Here is a 21021-nt window from a genome sequence, read left to right as displayed (position 1 = left end):
ATTGTTGAGTGTTTGTAAAGTGGTCATAGGATCAAGAGAACACTCTTTAAAGTTCCTAATTATGTGCTTGACTTTAGCTACAGTTACCAAAAGACAAAATAAGATCTCTAAGAAATTCATAGCCAACTTTGGGCATTGGTTGTGGAATAGAATGCAGTGCAAGGGAAAGGTGGGACACACATAACATCTTTGTGGCTACATGGGGGTAGATTCTGGAAATAAAAGGAGGAATTCCAACTTTCTAAGGGTTTGTAAAATCAATGATCTAGAGAGACAAGAGACACTTGCATGTAATACAAGTTTCTTGGAGATACCCACTGCCATTGAACTGAGAGATGTCAGTATTCCTGTGGGATGGTTATGATGTTTGAGTTTTTAAATGTACATATGCTTCTGAATTCTACTTTTGGGTTCTCAGAATTTTCCTTCCATTTTGTAAATTGCAGTAAAATATATGTAAGTTTTACCATTTCAGCCATTTGTAAGGGTGCAATTCAGTGGCAGTACATTCACATTGTTGTGCAATCATCATCACTATCTGTGCTAGTTATTTGCATTGCCATAAAGGAATATCTGAGGCTGGGTAATTTATAAAGATAAGAGGTTTATCTTGGCTCATGGTTCTGCAGGCTATGCAAGTATGGCACCCACATCTGCTTGGCTTCTGGTCAGGACTTCAGGAAGCTTACAGTCATGGTGGAAGAAAAAGGGGGAGCTGGGGTATCACATGGCAAGAGAGGGAGCAAGAGCAAGGGGACAAGAAAGAAGTAGGGAGTCTCAGACTCTTTTAAACAATCATCTCTCTCACTAACTCATTACCACTGAAAGGGCACCAAGCCATTCATGAGGGATACATTTCCATGACCCAAACATCTCCCACCAGGGCTCATCTCCAACACTAGGGGTCAGGTTTCAACAGGATATTTGGAGGAGACAAAACATCCAAACCACATCACCAGAACTCTTTTTGTCTTACAAAACAGAAACTCTGTACCCAATAAACAATAATTCCCCACTTCTCTCTCTCCCTGACTTCCAAGGAACCATCATTCTACTTCCTGTCTCGATGAATATGACTACTCTAGGTACCTCATATAGGTAGATTCACATAATATTTGTCCTTTGCGTATAGCTTATTTCACTTAGCATAATGTCTTCAAGGCCTGTTCGTGTTGTAGCATGGACCAGAATTTCCTTCTTTATTAAGGCTGAATAATATTCCATTGTATGGAGAGACCACATTTTGTTTATCCATTCATTTGTCCGTGGACACTTGGATTGCTTCCACCTTTTGGCTGGAAGCAATACTTATAGGAACATGGGTGTATAAGTATTTGTTTGAGTCCCAGCTTTAAATTCCAGTTTTGCCTTTAATATAATTTAAGAACTGGCAAGGTTTGAGAAGTAGGGCAAAGATGGCCACAAATTCAGTCCTTGGTGACAGTGAGTGGCAACTTCTGACCTGAGTACACTACGGAAGATTTCTCATCTCGTAAACCTAATTAAATTAAAAATCCAGTTGGCCAAACCCACATGCACTTAAGCCAGACAATTTCTTAAAAAGCTCATTATCTGCAAACTTGAGCACTCCACCAGCAGATGGAACTTCTCCCCCTAGGTTTTTCAATAATTGGACAGGATAGGTCTTTCAAACTTTTAGACCTCAAGTGGAAGATTTTGTCATGCTTGCCAGTGCATCGGTTTTAATGTCATTGGTAAAATTATGCAAAAAGCAACCTTTTAAGTTTTATGATGCAATGATGTAAGGTTTCAGTGTCATTAAACCTTCACACTCAGGAAGGACACAGGTTTTAGGGAAAGTTTTCTGACTTCCTGTTGCAATTGATTTCCCTATTTCAGTTACAATAAATTACACCCTAGGAGGAACAATTTGAACTTTTCTGTATTTTTTAATTTGGGTGAAATGAGATGAGCATCATCAACAAAATCCAAGATGTAGGACACCACCGCCTCTGCAATGTTTGGGGAACACGAACCTCTAGAAGTTCACATGACTCTGGCCCTATAGGTATGTCACAGGAAGCCCTCAGAAGGGAAGAGATTAGGCCATTGGCTTGTAGTAATTGTTTTCCAGATTCTTCTTTAGGGAGCATTAAAAAATGAGAATTCAGATCCTCTGTGTCTATCTGCATGAGTAAAATTTTCTTCTCCCCTCTCAAAAAAAGTCCACAATTGCACTTAATTTTGTCTGTATACTGGTGGATGCATGAATTATAGTAAACTTATAGTAAGAGGGAATCCTGTTGTTTTCCAGGGCTTCATTTGTGTTTATAGTCATTTTGAAGTGACCTTATTTGAAAATGGACAGAGATAAACTGCTGGGGGGCATGCAAGTGGTGAATAAATACTGATAGAGACCCGCAGGTGGTGAATAAATACTGATAGAGATCCACAGGTGGCTAATAAATACTGATAGAGACCTGGTCTTTGTGATTAGAGGAGTCACACTGTGTCTCTGTGCCCCTTGCTGTGTGTTTGCCTGTGTGCATACAAGTCCACACAAATATATTCATTTGTTATAGATATGTTGGTATTTGCATTATTTTGTACTTCTCCATCTTGCTTTCTCATGATATCTATTTTCCCAGATTCCTAGTCCTGATTCAAATCTGAATTCTCTAATTCTTCACATAATGCTCCCTACATTTGCCACCTCGGTTGAATCTGTTTTTCCTAAAGACATAGCTGTTTCCCTCACTTCTCTCTCTGTCTCTCTTGAGGTTGCTAATTTCTTTCTTCTTTTCTGTTTTTTTTTTTTTTTTTTTTTTGAATCAGGATCTCACTCTGTTGCCCAGGCTGCAGTGCAGTGGCTCTCTGCCACCTCCACCACTGGGGTTCAAGAGATTCTCCTGCCTCAGCCTTCCCAGTAGCTGGGACTAGAGGTGTGAAGCACCACACCCAGCTAATTTTTGTACTTTTAGTAGAGATGGGCTTTCACCATGTTGCCCAGGATGGTCTTGAACTCCTGACCTTAGGTGATCCAGCTGCCTCGGCTTTCCAAAGTGCTGGGATTATAGGTGTGAGCCACCATGTCCAACCATCTTTATAACCCAGGAGTGCTGGACACTCTGGCCCTTCACTGTCCTTCTGTTCTTGTAGAAGCCTGTTTTCTGCAGGCTTCTGCTGTCCAACTAAATCCTTCCTTTGTCTGTCCTTCCTGATGCTGTCACCCACCTAGCTCCAGGCCCCTCCCCCTATTCAGTGATGGTTCTGACCTCAATCTCGGCTCCCACCATCCCCTTTGAATCAATGTGCGGGACTGTCATTGCTATCCCTGTCTGTGTCTCAGACCCTCAACCTTGACCACCGTGACGCTCTTCTTCCCTCTCCACTTTCACCAGGGGTCCCCTGGATCCTGCCATCACCTAGAACTGCATCTCACCTTTATTCCAGGTTATAAACTTCAGGGTTTCACTCAATGAGGGTAATCCATGTTCTCATACCTCTCTTTTGCTTCCCCTGTACCCAGTCTTCAAACTCATTCTCCAGCCTTTTCTCCACGTATTTATTCATTTGAAAAATACTGATGGAGACACTTTGCTAGCTTCTTGGAATTTAGTGATAACTAAAAATGGACACACACCCTGCCTTCATAGAACTTGCCATCCAGCAAAGGAAAGAGCAGAGCCATTGATCAAAATGATTGTACAAAGAAATGTAAAATTGCTGCTTTGCTAACTGCTGTAAAAAAACAGAATATAACTATGGGCAGAGAAGTGACAGTAGAGCTGATTTCTGGAGAATGGGCATCCTACAGGAGGAGGTGAGGCTTCTGGGAGGAGGGATGTGCTTGTGGGAAGGCTCTGTGGTGGCTGGGGTGGGAGGAGGCAAATGGTGAATGAGAAGAACTGCAAGTTAGGTACCTGGAGGCTAGATGGGGAAGCATGTGAGATAAAGCCAGAGAGAAAGAAAAGGCCAGAGCCTTGTGGACTCTGTCGGTGATTGTTTTTCTTCATACCAAAAGCTATGGAAGTCATTTGAGGTGATTTAAGGAGGGACCCTCTTCAATTGACATGTGTGTCCTAAGAATTCAATCCATTGCACACTGAGTATGGCTTCATTGTGTTGCATTTTTGGAAGCAGCACCTAATACCTATAAAACCATAGATATTTTTACTAGGCTTCCTTACATGTGAACAAACCAGTTTTACTCTTATCTGGAAATCCCATGCATTTTATTTTAATGCTATAATTCCAAACACGAACTATAAATCCCCTCTTTCTTCTTTCTTTCTTTCGTCTTGAATACATCTCTACTTAATCCGTTGTTTGGAGTCTTGGTTTCCAGTGAATCAGTTTACAGCATTTTTGTGCATGTGCCTCCATGAGTCAAATGTAAAGTTTCAGAATGCTAGGTTGGGAATTTACGGAACCTTGGATGATTAAATGGCTATGCAGAGTATTACAGATCTTTTTAAATGTGTGATAACAAAAAATCCTGTTTTGGTGGCAAAAAGTATATGTTTTTGTTTTGTTTTGTTTTGAGACAGAACTTCGCTCTGTTGCCCAGGCTGAAGTGCAGTGGTGCTATCTTGGCTTGCTGCGATCTCCACTTCCTGGGTTCAAGTGATTATTCTGCCTCAGCCAACTGAGTAGCTGGGATTACAGGCTTATGCCACCACACCCGGCTAATTTTTATACTTTTAGTAGAGATGGGGCTTCACCATATTGGGCAGGCTGGTCTTGAACTCCTGACCTCAAGTGATCCACCCACCTTGGCCTCACAAAGTGCTAGGATTACAGGCATGAGCCACCGCACCTGGCCTATATCGTCTTCTATTGAGAACTGTTCATGACTTAGGAATGACAAAATAATATCGCTATAATTGCTAAACTGTAAAGAGAAAACAATCCTTTTCTTTTTCCCTTAGGAAGACACTGAGACTCAGTCTGAGCTTCTGGAGGGGTAAAGCCTGCAAAAGGATGGGCTTTTCAAAGACTCACAGAGGCAAGGAGAGGGAGGGAATGGGTCAGACCACCACTCAGTGTTCTGTAGTGATGGCAGAAATGAGACTCAGACTCTGGAGAGAGCTGATCGGTGGCCCTTCTACGTATTGTTCATGTTAGTTTTGTGGGATGACATTCCACATGAACAATTGACTGTGCTTCTGGAAACACAAACTATGAATCTGAGTGTCCATGGAGTTTACTCTTGTGATCTTATGAAACAAGCCTCTTGCATACAGATTTAGGACAGGCATATTGTCAGCATGTTGAATCAGATTTATGCATCCATGGTTTACGGTTAGCATAAATGAGGGCTGCCTTTTCAAGCCAAAAGTTTGTAGTTTCTACCAAGGTCCTCTATCTAATAATCATCTGTTTCAATCTCATTATTTCACAGATTGGGAAACTGAGTCCCAGAGGGATTAAGTGACATGCTTAAGAGCATGTTGCTTATAGGGGCAGAGTGGAGATTCACACCCAGGTCTTCTGTGTCCTGTACTCTTCCTTCACCATATCACTCATCCTGTGTGCCTGGTTGTGTTAGTCTGTTTTCACACTGCTGATAAAGACATACCCAATACTGTGTAATGTTTAAAGAAAAAGAAGTTTAATGGACTCATAGTTCTATGGGGCTGGGGAGGCCTCACGATCATGGTGGAAAGCAAGGAGGAGCAAGTCACATCTTACACGGTGGCAGGAAGAGAGAGCTTGTGCAGGGAAACTCTCCTTTATAAAACCATTGGATCTTGTGAGACTTATTCACTATCACAAGAACAGCATGGGAAAGGCCCGTCCCCATGATTCAATTACCTCCCACCAGGTCCCTCCAGCAACACATGGGAATTGTGAGAGCTATAATTCAAAATGAGATTTGGGTGGGGACCCAGCCAAACTTTATCACTGGTGCCTGTCCTTTCCTGGAACAGCCAGATGGATTTGGAATGTCAAAAATTCTTTCTTCTTCCTTGGTTTTCCATTTCTCCCTTTCTCTCCCCCTTCCACTTTGGGAGTCTGAAATGAGAGTGGGGTTGCTTCTCTGCCTGATCTGATCCTTCCTTGACATCCTGGAGTGGACTTTTGATATGTGTAGCATTTCTTACATTCAGAAGGGATTCCTGAGTAATTTAAACTTCTAGATTCCATGTTACTTGAGGACAAAGGGCCAGCCTGACTTAGATATTTTAGCTTTGCATTTCTCTGTCTCACTCTGCGAGAATGCATTTATTGAATGCCCTGTTTAAAGGCATTCAATAAATGTGTGTTTGGCATTGTTATTAATAAATTCACCAGGCCATAAACATTATAATTTAGATGTTGGAATGATGTTATCTCTCAAAAACAAAATGTCACTGGATTGTTTTGCCTTGGAAGTTCTTGCATCTATTTTTTTTCTGTGTGTGTGTGTGTGTGTGTGTGTGTGTGTGTGTGTGTGTGGCAAGGTCTTGCTTTGTCACCCAGGTTGAGTGCAGTGGTTTGATCACAGCTTAACTGTAGCTTCAACCTCCCAGGCTCAAGCGATCCTCCTTCCTCAGCCTCTATCGTGGTTTGGATATAGGCATGTGCTAGCAGCCTGACTAATTTTTCTTTTTTAAGTTTTTTGTAGAGATAGGGTCTCACTATGTTGCCCAGGCTGGTCTTGAACTCCTGGGCTCAAGTAATTTTCCTGCCTTGGCCTCCCAAAGTGTATTTTTTAATATAGCAGATTTTATTATATATAAGTTATATACTTCAATTTAAAAAGTCATATGTCTTTGGGATCATATATAGAAAATTGTCCATTTTCTGAGAAGGGTCTCTGCTGTCAGTACCCATCTAAACCCTGATCAAACATGCAAGACCATTAATTAGGGTCATTTGTTCTGCTGTGAGCTGAGAAGAATGTTTAAAACCTGCTCAGGAGAGAATTAATTCATCCTCCTCTCTGTACTTTTTCTAGTAGTCCTAGCACGATTCTCTAAGCCTGCAGGCCTCATACATATGTTCTAATGGGCTAATTGTTAAGGCGACATTTGTAAATTAATCTCTGACTTGAGCTAAGTGGTTTCTCCTAATGGCTTTAATTCAGTGACTCCCATTCTTGGCCACATGTCAGATTTACTGGAGGAGGTTGTTAAAAAGAGGTGCCCAGCCTTCCCTTCCCCCATCTCATGATTCGCTGGTCCCAGGGTAGGATGAGGGCGGTCTCTGCTTTGGAAGGAAACCTCCTCAGGTGACTGGATTCTGGTGGGAGCCACCTTTGTGAGCCTCGGCTCTGAATCTGTCTCCCAAGGCCATGAAGCCTCACACACCCCCTGAAAGCACATGGGCTTAATCCCAGCGACTCAAAGCCAGGTTCTAGAACAGGGAACATCTCTAAGAGCCAGCTTTCCTGACTCAGTCACCTCTGTATTCACATCACCGAATCTGCATTTTTTCTGAAGTGCTACATCACCTGAGGGGGAATACTTTACACTTGGCTGTACTATTTTCCTTTTTCATGAGCTTTGTCAGACATTTGAAAGATCTTCAGGGCCCGCTGGGATTTTCATCTATTAAGATGGCTGTGGACCTCCCCTCTCTCCTCCCCATTTAGCACCAGGCTCCTTCTTTGCATCAGGTGTTAGACAGACTTTGTTTTTTTTTGAGACAGAGTCTCACTCTGTTGCTTAGGCTGCAATGCAGTGTCACGCTCTTGGCTCACTGCAACCTCTGCCTTCAGGGTTCAAGTAATTTTCCTGCCTCAACTTCCCAAGTAGCTGAGACTACAGGCTCATACCACCACAAATGCTAATTTTTGTATTTTTGGTTAGAGCCAAGGTTTCACTGTGTTGGACAGGCTGGTCTCAAACTCCTCGCCTCAAGTGATCTGCCTTCCATGGCCTCCCAAAGTGCTAGAATTACAGACGTGAGCCAACGCACCCTACCCTTTAAATAAAAAATTAACCATGTATGTGTGTTCCTGGTATTTTTTTGTGCAAACACATGTCTTGTTTGATCTTGGAGTTTTGAAAATAGATGACTCAAAGCACCATTGTTCCAATGACATTTATCAAATTGCTTTTGTTTTTACGATTCTGGTACACGGAGCACTTGATATCACCACACAGCAGGTGGGTGTTTTCAGTAAATCTGAGAAGGTGGCAATTCATACCTTCCAAGGTTGCTGAGGTGATTCGTTGAGCTTGGACAGATGGCAAGTTTAGTAAGCCGGACAGGCTCTCGAGCAAGTTAGCAGAAGTGCCCTGAGAGGCAATGCTCAAATTATCTGTGTATCAGACTGCTGCCCCCAAGCCCTTGTGTGGGACAGTGCTTTGTTACATGCTTGGTTATTGTCTTATTCTAACAAATCAGCTGCTGGAGGGCAGGGATACTTTGCTTTCTGGGGTACTGTGCTTTCCTTGGCTTAATTTTACCATGTCCCTTGGGCTTCTGTCCTCCTTGCCCCTGAAACTACAGAAGCTTGCAAAAGGATTCCCAGTGGCCCCACCCCTTCCTGGGGGGATATTGGAGTAGCCATACTATGTAGAAAGGAAGGACATTTTGGGAAAGGAGAGGCTATTGAAACAAGACACCTGCTTTTCCTACCCTTACCCAGTTACTAATGATCCATCTAGGCAATAGTTCATTTTATATTGGCTAAACCCATACTATATGACTTATCACTAATTGCATAATAGCATGGGATTAATCTATGTATGACTATAAAAAAAGAGTATATTTAGCCAGGTATAGTGGTTCATGCTTGCAATCCCAACACTTGGGGAAGCTGAGGCAGGCAGTTCACTTGAGGTCAGGAGTTTGAGACCAGCCTGGCCAAAGTGGTGAAACCCCGTCTCTACTAAAAATACAAAAAATTAGCCAGATGTGGTGGCAGGCACCTGTAGTCCCAGCTACTAAGGAGGCTGAGGCAGGAGAATTGCTTGAACCCGGGAGGCAGTGGTTGCAGTGAGCTGAGATTGTGCCACTGCAGTTGAGCCTGGGTGACAGAACAAGACTCTTGTCTTAAAAAAAAAAAAGTATATTTCATGACTCTGAGTGGCCTTCCATCTTCTGTTTTTCTTGGGTCTTATATATAGCATATGTTAAATAGATTACTATTTGGGGTACTCTATAATACTACCATTACCAGATAGACTAAAGTCTAACCATTTTGTTTTTTTTCAGACTTCGAGTTCTCAGACAATGGGGATTTGTTAGAGAGATAGAGAAAGAGAATAAACTGACACTTCTAAGGTGGCTTTGCTAGGGGCCTAGAAAGGCAAGTCTCTGATGGAAATTCTATTTTCATGACCACATCCGAAGGGTTGATGTGTTTTCTGTAGCACCTGGATCTGGGCTGACATTGTGATTGAGCCTGACACGATAAAGAGGCATTTAGCAAGTTTCAAGACTAAATGCACAGTTACCTTAACACTGAGCGGCAGATCATCTCCCCAGGGAGCAATTCACAGTGCATTGCAAGGCAGTTTGCCTATCCTGTACCTCATTGAGAGGAGGCCTTCCAGCTGAACATGTGGACACAAGTCCAGGTCCATTCAACAAAATCTTCAGTGCCAGGGAGCTGTGGAGGTCATTTCCCTCCTGCATTTCTTCCCTCTCTTACCCTATCAGAGAGATGCTGATATTTGAGTTTTCATCTTCAGAGGGCAGCAAGATTCCTGCCCTCCTCCTGTCACTGGCTGATTTGCTTAAATAAGGAACACATTAGTCCCCATCACAGACTCCAAGTGGAGGAAGCTGGAGCAAATTAGGATCAGCTATGCTGCCCATTGGATGCTGGGAGATCACTGCCATTGCAGAGGTCTTAGAGTTCCTTACAGAATGATGTAGATGCCATTTGCAAGGACTTCTTTCCTATCCTTTTCGGCAACAGTGGCTTTAGCCAGCTCTGACAGATGCTCAGCATTCACAGATACACACACAGGGAGCCAAATGGACAGGGATTAGTCTTAAATCAGCTGTTTATGAATGGAGAAGAGGCCCCTATCCTGGGTTCTGGCCACACCCCTTCTCTTTACAGCTTTTTGAAAATGAGGTCAGGGCCAGAGTCTAACTGCTTATGCCTCAGAAATAGCAGCACAGGTCAAAATTAATCTTAAGCTCTTTGTTTTCCTGCCTCCTTTAGATAATAGAGGAAAAATCAGAGGTCTGCTCATATTTTTGTTTGCTTGTTTTTGTGTGTACCTTTGAAAGGAACATATGAATGAATGTGTGTGAGGGGAGGGGCCGAGGTGAAGCAGCCAAGAGGGATTAGTGCTGGGCGGATGATAATTACTGATAGATTGCAGCATTCAATTGGAGCATGCTTTAGTTTTTAAAAGAAAATGGCAGAACGAAATAAACCTCAGTGGTGTATTGTTTTAACACCTCCGTTTATATGGAGATTTTATCGGTTGCTATGAAACTGCACATTCCTTTTACAGCATCCACTGTTTTTAATGGTCATTTTCTGGACTGTGCAAGCCACCATTCTGCCCCAGGAGCTCCATGGAGTTTTGCAGTGCTTTAAATGAGTATTTCATGCAGATTTCATTTTCTGTCAGCCACTTTGGCATACATACAAAATATAGATGTGTGTGTGTGTATGTGTGAAAGAGAGATTCTGTCTCTCATACACACACACACACACACACACACACACACACACACACACACACAGAGCTTGATCATGCTTTGAGATGATACATTGGGATTTACATACATTGGGATTCCTCTCTACCCACCAGTCAAGGCCTGAGAGATGTTAATAGGTGGGCACTGAGGAGACTGACTTCCAGTGCCCTTCAGCCTGCAGTCTCTTTAGGATATTAGCATACCTGAAAAGTTGACCTAGAAGCCAGGTGTTGTGTGTAATGGTGGTGCCTACTTTTTGTTCTCAGTCTTAATTGTTGACTGAAAACATCTTCTTTATTTCTGACTATTCTTTATTCACATTAATAGTCTCCTCTCTGAAAGATTAAAGAAAGTAGAATGTGTAGTGAGGACAGAGGTGTCAGTGTCAGCCTAATCTGCTACATATTCATTTGATGGACCTTAGCATGACAGGTATCCACTGAAGGAAATGCCAAAACTGTCTTCCATCAATGGAGATTAATTTTGATTGAAGAGTGTAGAGTAGGACAAAGATTGTCATATAACTGGCCTAATGGATTGCCTAATTGACTTCCTTAACCAAATTGCTTTCATGACTATTTCAGAAGTGTTATAATCACATAGATCACACATGCAATGAATATATCTTTATGTATGTGCACACATACACACATTTCTACGAGCAAATTTGTGCTCTTCAAATTGGTATCTCTTGCATAGAAGCAAAAAGTATATTAGTGTGCTCTGGGGCTGGGAAGTGGGAAAGGGGATTGATTTAACAGGCATGAGGGATCTTACCGAGACGATGAAAATGTTCTGAAACTGGATTACAGTGATGGTTGCATAACGTAGTAGATTTACTAAAGTCATTGATGAATTGTACTTTCAAAATGGGTGAATATTGTGGTATGTAAATTATGCCTCAATGAAGCTGTTAAAGTTGATATTCCTTTATTAGAGTTCCTGCAGATCTTATATTACGTGTAATATGAAAAATTATATCACCCTAAATTTTCACCTGCTCTTTTCCCACTGAAGTTTATCGACTTCAATTGCATAGAAGCTGGACTTTGAGATAACAGGGCCAGATTAAAAAAAAAAAAAAAATCCAATGCCCTGAGATATAAAAGGCTACCCTGACCCCTATTGGCAAGGAGCGAGGTTGCTGAGGAGCCAACCTGGAAGGAGTATGGTGGGCTGGGGGAGGGGGTGAGATTTCCAAGCAGGTTCCCAAGAGCAATGGGCACCATATTTCAAAGCTGCTGCTGCATGTGTCAAAAAAACCAAACATCCTGCGGTCCAGCTCTTAAGTGATGGCACTCTCCTCTTCTTTTGCAGGTTGTCTTAGTCTTTGCTCTCAGCATCGGTGCACTTGTAATATACTTCATAGATTCGTCAAAGTGAGTATTCCAATATACTTTCTTGCCCTTGTTTCATAAACAATCATGAGCCTTTATGTTGATCCATTTAGTTACCTCAACACCAACCTTTGCAAGAGCCTTCTCAGTGCAGAAGACTTTTGGAGTAAGCTGGGTCTGTTCTGTACTGATTTTATAAGTGGGAAAGAAAGTTCTCAGAAGGAAGGCTACTTTGATTCTGCTGGCATAGGAGGGACAGGTATCTGAGGTCAAGCCCTCTTGCTAGGTATTTTTTATATTTAAAGAGCTGTTTCCTGATGATGTATTTACAGTGAAGATGTCAAGTAGTTAAGATGACTTGATGGGAATTTGCAACTTCTGGGACGGTGACAGTTTCCTACAGATGAGGGTCTGAGCCATTCTTGCCATGGTTGTTAGATCCTTTTCTCAACTGGGTTTCCAATGCTTTGATCTTACTGGAGGTCAGATTGGAAAGCATGGTGCTATCCTTTCCCCTGCCAACAAGGTATTCATCAGCATTGCACGCTGGTGCTTCTTGACATGGGAACGTAAGAAGATGGATGGAGAAGTTCATGATGACTCCCAGAGGTGGAGGCCCATGGCCATTTGAGAAATTCTAGAGTGGACACTCATGCAGACTCCTTGGGTACCGGTCGAATGGACTGGTGCTCCAGAGTGAGCCTGGGTGACAGAAGACCTTGCAGAAGGATGAAGAGGCACAGACTAGAACTGCAAGGTTGTAGCTGGTTCTGCCCTGATTCCTGCAGGTGCCAACCCTGAGGACATAATTTGTTCCAACTATACTATTACAATCATTAAGTTGATGGTATCTGGGAAGCAGGCTAGAGTCTAACTCATTTTCTGTTGTGGTGTGAACTTGGCAATTCTGGTGACAGTGGCCTTGAGTGTGTTGCCCTTGTTATCCACTGTGCGAGCATTTTGAACTTTAACTCTATCCCTGGGGTGGTTGGATACTAGACTTTGGTACTAGAAAACCTGCTTGGTGTTCCTGGTGGCTCAGATCCTCGTGTGCCTGAATTCTGAGCTTAGTGCTCCTTTCCTGTGGCTTGGGATGGTGATAATTTCATGCACACCTAAACTCGGAATTTCTCAGAGCCATCTGGTCACCAGCCAAGAATTTTGTGCATTTGGGTGCAGTGGCCAAAATGTCAGTCAGGGAAAATAAAGAAAATATCTTCTTTAATAACATGTCTCTGGGAATCAGCCAAGTCTAAGCCTATCAGAGGTCCTTCAGCCCAACCCCACATGTGAGGCTGGGCTGCTGTCACCCATCTCAGATGGAGAGTCCTTTAAACACTGTCAGGAGGCAAGATTCCACAGGCTCCCTCCATCAGCTCTCCTGAGCCAAGAAAGAGAAGAGCTTGTTTAAGTTTGGAAGACTTCCATTGATATGTCATTGAAGGTAAGCCCCTTTTTAAATATTTACCCTTAATGATTCTGGACCCTATTTGAATTGAACTGAAGATCCTCTAAAGCCCCTGGTCTTGTTTCTCCCGTCTCTCTCCAGGGGTGTTGTCACATATCGTGGGGTGCAGACCCTGCCAGCTTCCATGCTGGGCTCAGGAAAGAGGTTTGGGCTTGTGGCCTGTATGCCCCAGAGAGAAAATACCCTGATGTGGAGGTGAGTGTGGTGATGGGTTAGAAGTACAGATGCCTCGGTCAGCACTTACCTTCCCTTTTTGTTTTTTAAATTTTTTTAAGCTTTTGTCCTTATGTATTTCTCAGAAATAAAATGCTCTTTAGATGGATTTGGATTGTGTCGTTTTTTACAGTCTACTACGAGGAAGTCTTTTGTTCCATAGATCCTGGTGTTCTCCATTTCCATGTGAGGAGATGAAAAAGAATGAAATTCCCCAATGCGTACCCTCTTTCCCTAATGTCCTATACCATCTCAATGTTCTTTGGCTTTAATTATGATTCTTCTTAGCTTTGGGGAAGACAGCATTGGGAGTCTCATCTGCTTCCAGTTTCTTTTATGAACTTGCAAATAATCTATGAAAAGATGTAACTTTAGTCCTGTCCTCACCTTTCTTAGCAAAAATGCCAGTAAGGTTACAAACAAGGCTATTCGCATTCTGCTTGAGGACTATCTTAGCCTCATCCCAGTTTAGCCTTTCTTCTGTGTTGCTAACTTGTGTGGTTTGGCATAGCAAGGCTTTGTTTATAAGAAGAACTTCTGGTTATTTACGTAGACACTTTTCATTTTTTTAAAAATTTATTTATTTTACTTTAGGTGCATACTGTATCTGTCATTTCTCCCCATATTATTGCTCCCCACCCCTCCCTCCCTCCCCACCCCCTGCTGTCTCTCCACTACCTACCCCCCAACTGCCCCCAGTGTGTGATGCTCTCTCCCTGAGTCCATGTGTTCTCATTGTTCAACACCCACCTATGAGTGAGGACATGTGGTGTTTGGCTTTCTGTTCTTGTGTCAGTTTGCTGAGAATGATGGTTTCCAGATTCCGCCAAGTCCCTACAAAGGACATGAACTCATTGTTTTTTTATGGCTGTGTAGTATTCCATGGTGCATATGTACCACATTTTCTTTGTCCAGTCTATCATCGATGGGCATTTGGGTTGGTTCCAGGTCTTTGCTATTGTACACAGGGCTGAAATGAACATATATGTGCATGTGTCGACACTTTTCATTTTCATGACGTCATTTGGTCCTGAGACCATATCCAAAGATTCTCTCCTGTGGCGGCCCCATCAGTGGAGTCAGCACAAGGGAGTTTTCCGTCTTCCTGGGGAAAGACAGCAAGCAAGCTCAGTTTAAGTTTGGGGGAGAATTACTATGGAATCGCTAAAGCCATCTCTATGGTAAGTTCATAGATTTACAGGGATCAAACACAATGAAATCGGGAGATCCAAGATGGCCGTTTAGGAACAGCTCAGGATCGCTGCTCCCAGTGAAAGCGCAGAGGGTGAGTGGACGCCGCGTTTGTATTGCCCACAGACTAGGAAATTCCCGGGCAGAGGTGCTCCACGGTCGCCAGCGCGGCTGTTTCGGCCAGTGCCGGCCAGCGCCGCTGCTTTGCCCCGCGCGGCTGCTTTGTCGGCGCCCCGGAGCCGCGGTTCTCCGTACAAAATACACCGGTCCGGGGGCCCTTTTGGCTGGCGATTGGAGCCACGGGACGTCACCCATACACTGGTTCAAAAAGGGGACTGAGCAGAGAACCAAGACAGTAGATTCCAGGGCCAAAAAAGAAAAAAAAAAAAGCGCCACAAACCTCAGTGCCGCTGTTTAAGCCGTCCCAGTGAGTGGCCGCAGGGGAAAACACAATGAAATCGATTAAAAAATTATAATTAAGCTTAGTGAATGAGAAAAAAATGAAGTTCCAGGCACATATGAGATGCAAATGGAGAAAAAGTGAGAAAGTAGAATGTGTAAATTCTTAAAATCCATGTCTTTCATTCAAAACTGTTACCAGTTTTACACATTCATGGTTTGGCTGGCCATCTGGGCGTTTTAGAAAGACAGCTTTAAACTTCTCATGGAAGTTACACTAAATCATCACCCTGGAAAAAAAGCACTCAGAATTCTCCAGATAAATTGTAGTTAGTATTTACACCCTTCAAATAAATGAATCGGGGGACAGTATATAGGCTTTCCCACAAGTAAATCTAATCCAACAGACATGCGTGAAATAGCTTGTCTTGGTGAATTTTAGCTAGAGCTGCCTGCCCCCTGCCCTGCCGAATGGTGAGGACTGTCCTGTAGTATAAGTTTGAGATTCCAGGCTCTCTGCACCCAGCCCTTTAAAAAGTTCAAGGAATGCTGATTAATTTATAAAACAGGCTCCTGTGGTCTGCTGGACCAGATATATCTCAAGGCAGGCCAGCTCCAGTTGTGCAAGTGGACAAGCAGGCTAGGTGGTTATTTTACGTCTGTCCATCAGCAGATGAGTAATGTAGCTTAGAGAGATGTCATCATTGGTGGGTTTATGATCTTTTTAACCTTTCAAACCTCTTCTTACTATCCAAAGGTGATGGATAAGTCACTTCCAAAGACAGCTGCACACCTTTCGATTTTGGCCATTAGGCAAAGATAGATCCCAGCATAGGGCATTTTCCTTAGGTCTGGTCTTAATGATCCTAGGGTGATTGCAAGGGAAGACTCATTTGTGTAGTCTCAAGTGAATACTGTCTAGTTAAGACAGATTGTCCTCAGAGCTCCTGGAGTTGAAAACCAAAGAGAATTACATCAAACCTTATTAAAATTATGCTCTATCATCCCAGCAGTAGACTCTCTAGAAACACCCAAAAAGAGGAAGATGCCTCTGGATCAAGTCTTTGGTCAGACATCACATCAGTGCCTTAACAAGCACAGACAAGCATTGAGCCCTGCACACACTGTCTCCACAAAGATCTCCAATTAGCCACACAAGGTGGATTGTGTACAAAAAGCTCCCTTTCATTCTTTTTAAAAGGACTCCTGCCCAATTTATGTCACATGTCACTTTAGCTCCTAGTTCTGATGTCTTCCGACACCTACACCATCCCTCTCCTCCCACACATTCTGATCCTTGTGAAGCAAAGATTTTTTAGAAACTGTACAACCAAGTCAAGAGTGCCTGCAGACGCCCTGTGGGTGCTAATGTCACCATTGCTGCTTCCATCCTTGTCTATTTCCTCCCTTTGACACAAGAACAGCAATTCTTATCTAACAGATAAGGGAAAAAAAACAAAGACCCACCAGTGTCAGCATGAGAGTGAGATTCGTGGATTGCATAATGCAGCAGTCTCTGTTGCTTTCAGAATTTCAAGAGAAAGTTGGAAGAGACAGAGGCCCAGAGCTCTGGGTATTTGCATTTTTACCAGGGGCATTCTGGGAAAGGATGACTCACATGTGTGAAGATATTTATTCCTTTGATTCATGTTTAAACGCTGCTACTTCTTATGCTATCGTTACGTGGATTATGAATATTTAATGCTGCGTATACTGAAAATGAAGGTCAAGTCCTGCTTACTGGTGACTTCAATGCAGGCTCCTTCTCTGAAAGGGAAGCTACCTGCTGTTCGCAGAGTAAAGCTGAAAGGTTATACGTTGTTAAATTTTTCCTTAATGACTTTATCTGCTCTAAAATGGCTGGCACACAGTGGGGGCGCTTGCTGATGTTGCCAGTCTTTGTTCTTGGCTTCCGATATCAGCACTGCTGTTTTAGGGATATGGACCTTAGGAAGGAGGAGGGAAGAGCAGCACAAATTTTGTAGAGCGTCTCACCCAAGGGCCCCATTGCCAAGGCAACAGGGGGGTTATGATTGGAAAATGGCATCTTCTCCATCTTTTAAAATTTTGCTTTTGCGTCCACTCACCCATTTATTCATTTTGTATTCATTTATTAGTTTGTAACATCTTCAAATGTGATAATACTGAACATTTTCCAGGCAGTAAAATTGCCTATGGTTAAGGAAAACTATCTTTAAGACTGCGATAGAAATTGACCAGATTGTTTTCACAGTCTCTGAAAATAAAACTGGCACCGTTGATGTAATGGGGATGCCCAGAGCTTTAACAGAACTGGTTAGTTGACCAATAGTTTCTCCCACTCCAGTCTTCGCATAGCCTGGCCTCTCATCCCTTGGCCTAGAAATTCTCTTTCAAAAGAAAAGAGAGGGCAAATGATTGGAGGGAACTAACATTCACTGATTATGTGTTGTCTGTGAGCGACAGGGCTAGGCACCTTACCATAAATAGGGCACGCAACCTCCTTGAATTCCCCTAACAACTTCTTAGGATAAGGTATTACTATTCCCACTTTACAGATGAGGAGGCCGAAGCTGCAGACATAGCCCAACCCATATAGCTAGTAAGCAGTAGAGCCAGGATTTGATTCCAGCATGGCTCATTCTAAAGCCATCTCTCTTCTAAGCATCAAGAAGTAAACTTCCAGATTTTGGAAGTAACTGACGGGGTTTAATGAGATGTTGCAAGAATGGGAAGTTGCATCACCTCATCCTGCCAATGCCTTGGTCTTGTTTTCTCTTTTGTTCTTCTTTTCCCCATTTCTCATCCTGAGAATCAAGAGTGCAGTTGTGGGTACACAGGAGGCTCCTATCACAGGCCTTCCACGTAAGACACTGCCCTGGGTCGGGTGCTGTCTGATGTCTGCTTGGACTTTGATTCAGTCCTCCCTCATAATGGCTTAATAAGACATACTTCTCTTTTATCTCAGTGGAGTGGCAGAATTTTGCAATGGGATGGGATCAAGTGAACAAAGAACAAGGACAGTTGATTGTTTCTCATGAGCTTCTACCACCTAGGGGTGTCTTTCCGAGTAGAAAGACTCTTTGGTCTTCCTCCCCTTACCTAGTCTGTCCCTGTGATTTGGCATACTGAAATAGATATGAGAAATACTGTTTCCCATGAGATACATTCTTTTATCTCTTTTACAGAGTTGCAGAATTAGTTGATTACTTATAGTTTTGCATTATGTAACACAATATTTATATGCCTAGAGAGTTGCTATTATCAAACTAATGGACTTCAGGAAAGTTTGGCCCCAAAGAATGGAGGCCACATAGGATGGAGGTTTTTGAAATGACAAAGTATCTGGCTTCCTTCTCCAACATTGTTTTAACTGACTCGGTACAGGTGTAGACCCACTGCCTCTCCTGTGCTCAGCCCCAAGACAGACACCTGGGAGAGCTGTGAGGACAGCACACATCCCATCCCATTCATGACAGTGCATTTTTTTTTTTTTTTGAGACGGAGTTTTGCTCTTGTTGCCCAGGCTGGAGTGCAATGGCGCGATCTCAGCTCACTGCAACCTCCGCCTCCTGAGTTCAGGCAATTCTCCTGCCTCAGCCTCCTGAGTAGCTGGGATTACAGGCATGCGCCACCATGCCCAGCTGATTTTTTGTATTTTTAGTAGAGACGGGGTTTCACCATGTTGACCAGGATGGTCTCGATCTCTTGACCTCGTGATCCACCCGCCTCGGCCTCCCAAAGTGCTGGGATTACAGGCGTGAGCCACCGCGCCCGGCGACAGTGCGTTTTTAATTATAAGGGACTATGCATACCAGCTTTCCCTATCCCCTTTAGCACACCCCATCCTGCAGCGCGACCAGATGGACAGCCCATGACATAGAGAAGGAAGCTCACCAGCATGCTCTGTAACCAATTCCTTTATGGAACACAGCCTTTCTAGGTAGCGTTCTGGAAAATTAGCTCCAGCTCACCGCCTTCGTGCCCTTTTTGAGAAGTCATGGCTTGCATTTAACCTTTGTTGAAGAAGTCAGCACAAATCACTGTGTGTGCAAATCATCTCCCTGGTTTTTTTTTTTTTTCCTTTTAAAATACTCCCTCCAATTTGCTCCATCCCTCACTGACATTTTTATTGCCAGGCTTTGGTTTGGAAAATTATGGGTAGGGAAAGTTCAAGGGCAGGATGTTCAGAACGGCACTGCACATCTGTGAAGGGAACACGACAGGAGAGCCAGCAGCTGTTGAAAGAATGGAATGTCAGATGGTGGAGGAGCCGAGCCCACTGTGGGATGGTGGGAGAGAAGACGCCTTCAGGGCAAAGAAGCTATAAATAACTCCAATAGGAAGTCCTTGTCCCCCTTTAGATTTTACCCTTTAATAGCAACACTTGGTTCTCTGATATGAGAGTAACTCTAACTCAGTCTTCCTAGCTCATCTAGCCTTCCACATTGCCATTTGTTCATGAATCGAGTGAAAGCCTGGTAGAGAAGACAGGTGGAGAGTATGCCAAGGAAGAGAGTCAGCTTCTATATATGTCCTTGTCTCCATATGGGTAGATTTTGGGGACAGGATCTCTCCTTTGGTTGTCAAACAGATTGGTTTTATTTACATCAAAGTTCAGAGCGTTAGTGTCCTTCCTCCTTCTCCCTTCTACGTTGGTGAGGAAATCTTGTGTCCTTGCTTATTTCTCATTGCACAAGGGGTACCTAAGCATTGTGGGCAATGGCATCTAGAAGTATTAAGGGAACTCCTTATCTTTGGCATTTCATTGGGCAAATCAAGGACTATGCTGGGAGAGGGAGGAAGGACTGGGCTGAATCTTTCAGGTCTGCTACAAAAGACCACTGTAGAATGCAATGTTAGAGTGAAAGAGGCCTTGGAGCCCAACTGGTGCCACTGTTCCTGTGTCTCAGCATCCTTTCCTGAGGAACGAGGGTGAGGGAGCTCTTCAAGGTCACCCGACAAGCTGGGGGGCAAAGCTTGAGCCAGAAGACATAGCTCTTCTCTCCTAGTCCTTTTCTACTTGATCTCCTGGGTTCTTTGTACTAAATACAAATATGAACAAAGACATGATAACCTATTGATTGAATAGCAAAGCATATATTGTCTTTTTATGCCAATTCTGCACTTCCAGGCCCTTGTCATGGGGCAAACTTTAGGGCCATGGGAAAGAACAAACATAATCCCAGGTGGAAAAGATAAAATCCAGCCAGGTGGCTGCATGGGATTAGTTTATTTCATCCTCATTAGTAAGAGACTTTGAATTCCTTGATTTCATGATCCTACTACTTTCTCTCTCTCTCTCTCTCTCTCTCTCTCTCTCTCTCTCTCTCTCTCTCCCTCTCCCCATCCCCACAGTCTCACTCTTTTTCTGTGCTATTTCAGCTTGGAGGTGGGGATGGGTAAGAGTTAAGAGTTCAGCTCCATTATGGAAGGGTAACACAGGGCTGAACATATTGAAGAGCTGAACATATTGTTTTGGCCTGTTTGGAATTTGTTATGCATAACTTCTGAGGACATTTTACCCAATTGCTCATTTGTTTCCCCTGTGGAAACACTATCTGATAACTATGTCTATACATCTCTATCTACTCTGCTTTCCAAAATTAGAATGAATTATTTATTCCCTTCGTGCCACTCTCCAGAAGTTAAAAAGAATGCTTTGGACAATCTGGCACTCTCTTAGCCCTCTCTTACTCTTTTTAAAAGAGTAATTGTTTCAGGGCAAATGAAGAAAAGGCATTCCCTTTCAGACGTACTACTTACTTCTGTCCTCTGCAACAAGCCTGAGTTTATACCACCAGAGGGCTGCATCTTCTCCCTGTCACATGGCACTAGTCCGCTCCCTAAAGTCACAGGCAGATATGCATTCAG

General features: G+C 43.2%; 1 protein-coding gene and 1 long non-coding RNA gene across 3 annotated transcripts in view; both read left to right on the top strand.

The window, feature by feature from the left end:
- Positions 1-21021, top strand: part of LOC116537140 (calcium-activated potassium channel subunit alpha-1-like) — a 529994-nt gene that overhangs the window by 370146 nt on the left and 138827 nt on the right. For both annotated transcript variants that reach the window (XM_032259168.1, XM_032259169.1), the window contains exon 3: positions 11878-11939. In XM_032259168.1, the coding sequence (XP_032115059.1) occupies positions 11878-11939 (62 nt within the window). The remainder of the gene's footprint in view (positions 1-11877; positions 11940-21021) is intronic.
- LOC116537144 lies at positions 11946-14144 on the top strand. The gene is made up of 2 exons (XR_004262980.1): positions 11946-13341; positions 13447-14144. It is a non-coding gene; the product is annotated as an uncharacterized LOC116537144 (long non-coding RNA).

The sequence above is a fragment of the Sapajus apella genome, unplaced genomic scaffold (genome assembly GCF_009761245.1).
Source record: "Sapajus apella isolate SASKATOON/1434 unplaced genomic scaffold, GSC_monkey_1.0 scaffold107, whole genome shotgun sequence".
NCBI classification, from domain to species: domain Eukaryota; kingdom Metazoa; phylum Chordata; class Mammalia; order Primates; family Cebidae; genus Sapajus; species Sapajus apella.
Note: the sequence above shows the minus strand (reverse complement) of the source record. Positions and strands in the feature narration are given on the sequence as shown.